Below are 3,588 nucleotides of genomic sequence, written 5' to 3'. Positions count from 1 at the left end.
AAAAAAAACAGTAGCAGACTTGCAATTTGACAATTTTAATGAGGCTGTTTTCAACATTTTATCAAATAACACATCCAAATAAATGGCATAATGACAATTCATAAGTCATAACATCAAAAGAATATTTAAAAAAAAAAAATCAAATGAAATACCCAAATACTTCAATCATCCAAAGATTGAAAGTATCAAACTAGTCTACGAGTGTATATATGTCATATTATATGTATATGTCATATAAATGGAAAAAATTAGCAAGGTCGAGTCGGTCGGGTTAACTCGACAGAAATTGACGAGTTAACTCGGCGTAATCGGACGAGTTAGACGCTAGGCGGCTGAATTAGGCGCTAGGCGGGCGCCTAGGTGGCCGGTCTCCTAGGCGGGAGCCTAGGGCGGAAATCGCCACGGCCTATGGGCGCCTAGCGCCTAGGCGCCGATTACTCGGTGCCTAGGCGGGATTTTTACAACCCTGCATAAAATATCTCACATTGTTTTTGACCCAGAAAACTCATTTCTAAATTTTGTTTATTTGGGTCAGAATTAATCCCCACCCCACCCCCCCCCCCCCCCCCCCCCAAGAAAAAAAAAACGGAAACCAGCTAAGTTTCTGACTTTTTTCTTTTAATTTTATTATACAAGAAAAATCAAATTAACAATAATAAAATGGATTAATATTTTATGCACCGTCGGTGTATAGATGCTATACACCAACGGTAAATGAGGAGAGAATAAAGAGATGACACATCATTAAAAATTAAAATCAATATTAATTGAGTCCTTTTTTACAAAATATCTAAGATTGGTATTTTTAAGGAAACTTCTTTTATTTCTAATTAACAAAATGTATATACTTTCCTAAATATATTTATTACTTAATTATTATATGTATCTAATTATTATTAATGAAAGATTAATAACCTGGACGTAAATTGACATAATGCATCAAATATTAAGTCATTAGTTAATTATTGGATTAATCCATTACTTAATTACATGATTAATCTATTAATTAATGTTAATTAACCTGTAAAAGAATTCTAATTAACAATAATGTTAATTAAGAGGTCCTTTACTCAAACTATTATAATTAAGAATTCTAATTGATATCTAAAAATAAATTTCTAAATTATTATATTTATAATTAAGAATTCTTTAATTTTAATTAAAAAAAACCATGTAATTTCCTATATTCATCAAAATCCAAATTTTAGGAGTTTAGGGGTTTAAAACCATCTAATTTCCTATATCTATATTAACTCCTAAATCTATTTTAGGAAATTTAAGATTATATTGTTCCCTATAAATAAACCGGTAGCACATCCCTCATTCCATAACACATTACTAATTCCATAACATATAGAGATATACTACTAAATATATCTCCTATGGCTCTCAACTTTCGTTTCGGATTGGTTGTTCTTTCAACCCTTTTCTTGATGGGGGCGTGGGAACCTCTAGTCACTGCACGTACTTTGGAAGAAACTTCCTTACTCTTGCGCCATAAGAACTGGATGGCTCGCCATGGGCGTTCATACAAAAATGAAGTGGAGAGGGCAAAACGGTTCAGAATTTTCAAAGAAAATGTGGAGTTTATTGAAAATTTCAACAAGGCTACCAACCAGTCTTACAAACTTGGCATCAACCAGTTTACTGATCTGACTAAGGAGGAGTTCCGGGCCACCTTGCTTAACGAAGAGAAGTCAACCCCACTCCCAAAGCCTTCAAAACCAGCATCCTTTTTGAATGAAAGTTTGGCTCAAGTTCCAAACTCTTTGGACTGGAGAGAGAGAGGTGCTGTGACTGATATCAAAAACCAAGGCACCTGCGGTATGTAACTATTAATCATTATTACACACTTTAAAAATGTCTTTTTTAATTGCTTAATTATGGACCGGCCACAAGTGTTATTTCTTTTTTTTTTTTTTTTTTCTTTTTAAACACGCAACACAAAATAATAATAATAATAATAATAATAATAATAATTGGTTTTATTGATTGGTTATGGATAAGGTTGTTGCTGGGCGTTTGCGGTGGTGGCGGCGGTGGAAGGAATAACCAAAATCAGAACGGGCAAATTAATCTCCTTATCCGAGCAGCAACTCCTCGACTGCGACCGCAACAGCAACGGCTGCGGCGGCGGAATCCGAACGGAGGCCTTCCAGTTCGTGAAGGACAACGGCGGCCTCGTGACGGAGTCCAACTACCCCTACGAGGGCGCTCAGGAAAGCTGCAACACCCAAAACCTCGGCACTCGGGCGGCCACCATCACGGGCTACCAAGAGGTGGAAGCCAGCGAATCGTCCCTCCTCGCGGCCGTCACGAACCAGCCTGTCTCCGCCGGAATCTCGCTCGACGGGGGACTGTTCCACCACTACAGCAGCGGCGTTTTCACCGGCAACAACGGCGACTGCGGCTCCGGGTCCCGCCATGCCATCACGATCATCGGGTACGGGACGAGCGATGATGGGAAGGATTATTGGTTGGTGAAAAATTCATGGGGAACCAGTTGGGGTGAGAATGGGTATATGAGGATGGCCAGAGGGATCAATAGTGATGGAGTTTGTGGCGTTAACACCAGGGCTTCTTATCCCACTGCTTAAATCTTAAGACTCATAAAATTAAATGCGACTTCAATTTTGTTTTAGTTTTTGTTTTTCTTAATATGCATAAGATGAATACTGTGAAAGACATGAAATTTATCATTTAGTTACATAGTAATTTGTAAACTGATGATGTATAAATGAATTTCTCACACACACACACACATATATATATATATATATATATATATATATATATATATATATATATATAATGTTAAGTTTTAACAGTTTTAGGCCGTCATGGACCGAAAGAGCAATCAATTAACAATTAAAAGGTGAAAACTGAAAAGCAACTATGGGAAGAATTCAATTATCAAAAAGTGAAGACTGATTTGATCTATCCATTTGAGTATATCAACGATTGAGGGTTACTATCAAAAAATAAAGGAAAAAAGGGAAAGGTCATTTCTATAAATATTGCAAATTGAGAGTTTATAAAAATTATAAAATTGATCTAATGTATCTTTTACAGAGGGTGTTGTTCTCATTTGAATTCGCCCATATACATAGGTGCATGATTAAATGAGAACAAGGTCTTGTGAAAAGAGAGGACTGATCTTATCTCAGTCATCCATTAGTCTTCATTAATAGTTGATGGTTATATATTTAGTAAAACAAAATATACGGGGTCAATTTTTTAATTATTGAAAACTTTTAAGAGCAAAGTTCATTTATAATCATTGTAAACTTAAAAGTATTGTAATGATAAGATCTTAATCTTCAATTTCTTATTTCATTGTCCGCAGTTTTTTATGTGAGAGGTTTTTTTCGCATGAATCGTCTCTTAATGTGTGTGTGAAAAGTTTTTCATCATAAGTAAAAAAGATTAGAGTTTTCTTACCTAGTAGATGATGTAATTGCCAAGTCTCTCGTCAACAAAATTTTAATACTCAACAATTTTAGGTTTGACCAAATTAAATCCTCACGTACCAAATTATTTATTTAATTTTTGATTTTATAATATTTTAGGAAATGGTCTAGTAAGGCA

The 3,588-nt window shown here is 35.3% G+C and overlaps 1 protein-coding gene across 1 annotated transcript; it reads left to right on the top strand.

Annotated features, from left to right (window-relative positions):
- The first annotated feature begins 1,298 nt into the window (after positions 1 to 1,298).
- Positions 1,299 to 2,641, top strand: LOC109169633 (ervatamin-B-like). Its single transcript, XM_019318514.1, has 2 exons — positions 1,299 to 1,824; positions 2,008 to 2,641. Exons 1-2 carry the CDS (start codon positions 1,383 to 1,385, stop codon positions 2,595 to 2,597), a joined length of 1,032 nt encoding a protein of 343 aa, XP_019174059.1. The 5' UTR covers positions 1,299 to 1,382; the 3' UTR covers positions 2,598 to 2,641.
- Positions 2,642 to 3,588: the final 947 nt, after the last annotated feature.

This window comes from Ipomoea nil, unplaced genomic scaffold (genome assembly GCF_001879475.1).
Source record: "Ipomoea nil cultivar Tokyo-kokei standard unplaced genomic scaffold, Asagao_1.1 scaffold3316, whole genome shotgun sequence".
Classification (NCBI taxonomy): Eukaryota; Viridiplantae; Streptophyta; class Magnoliopsida; order Solanales; family Convolvulaceae; genus Ipomoea; species Ipomoea nil.
The sequence above is the reverse complement of the archived record's forward strand: the minus strand, read 5'-3'. Positions and strand labels throughout refer to the sequence as shown.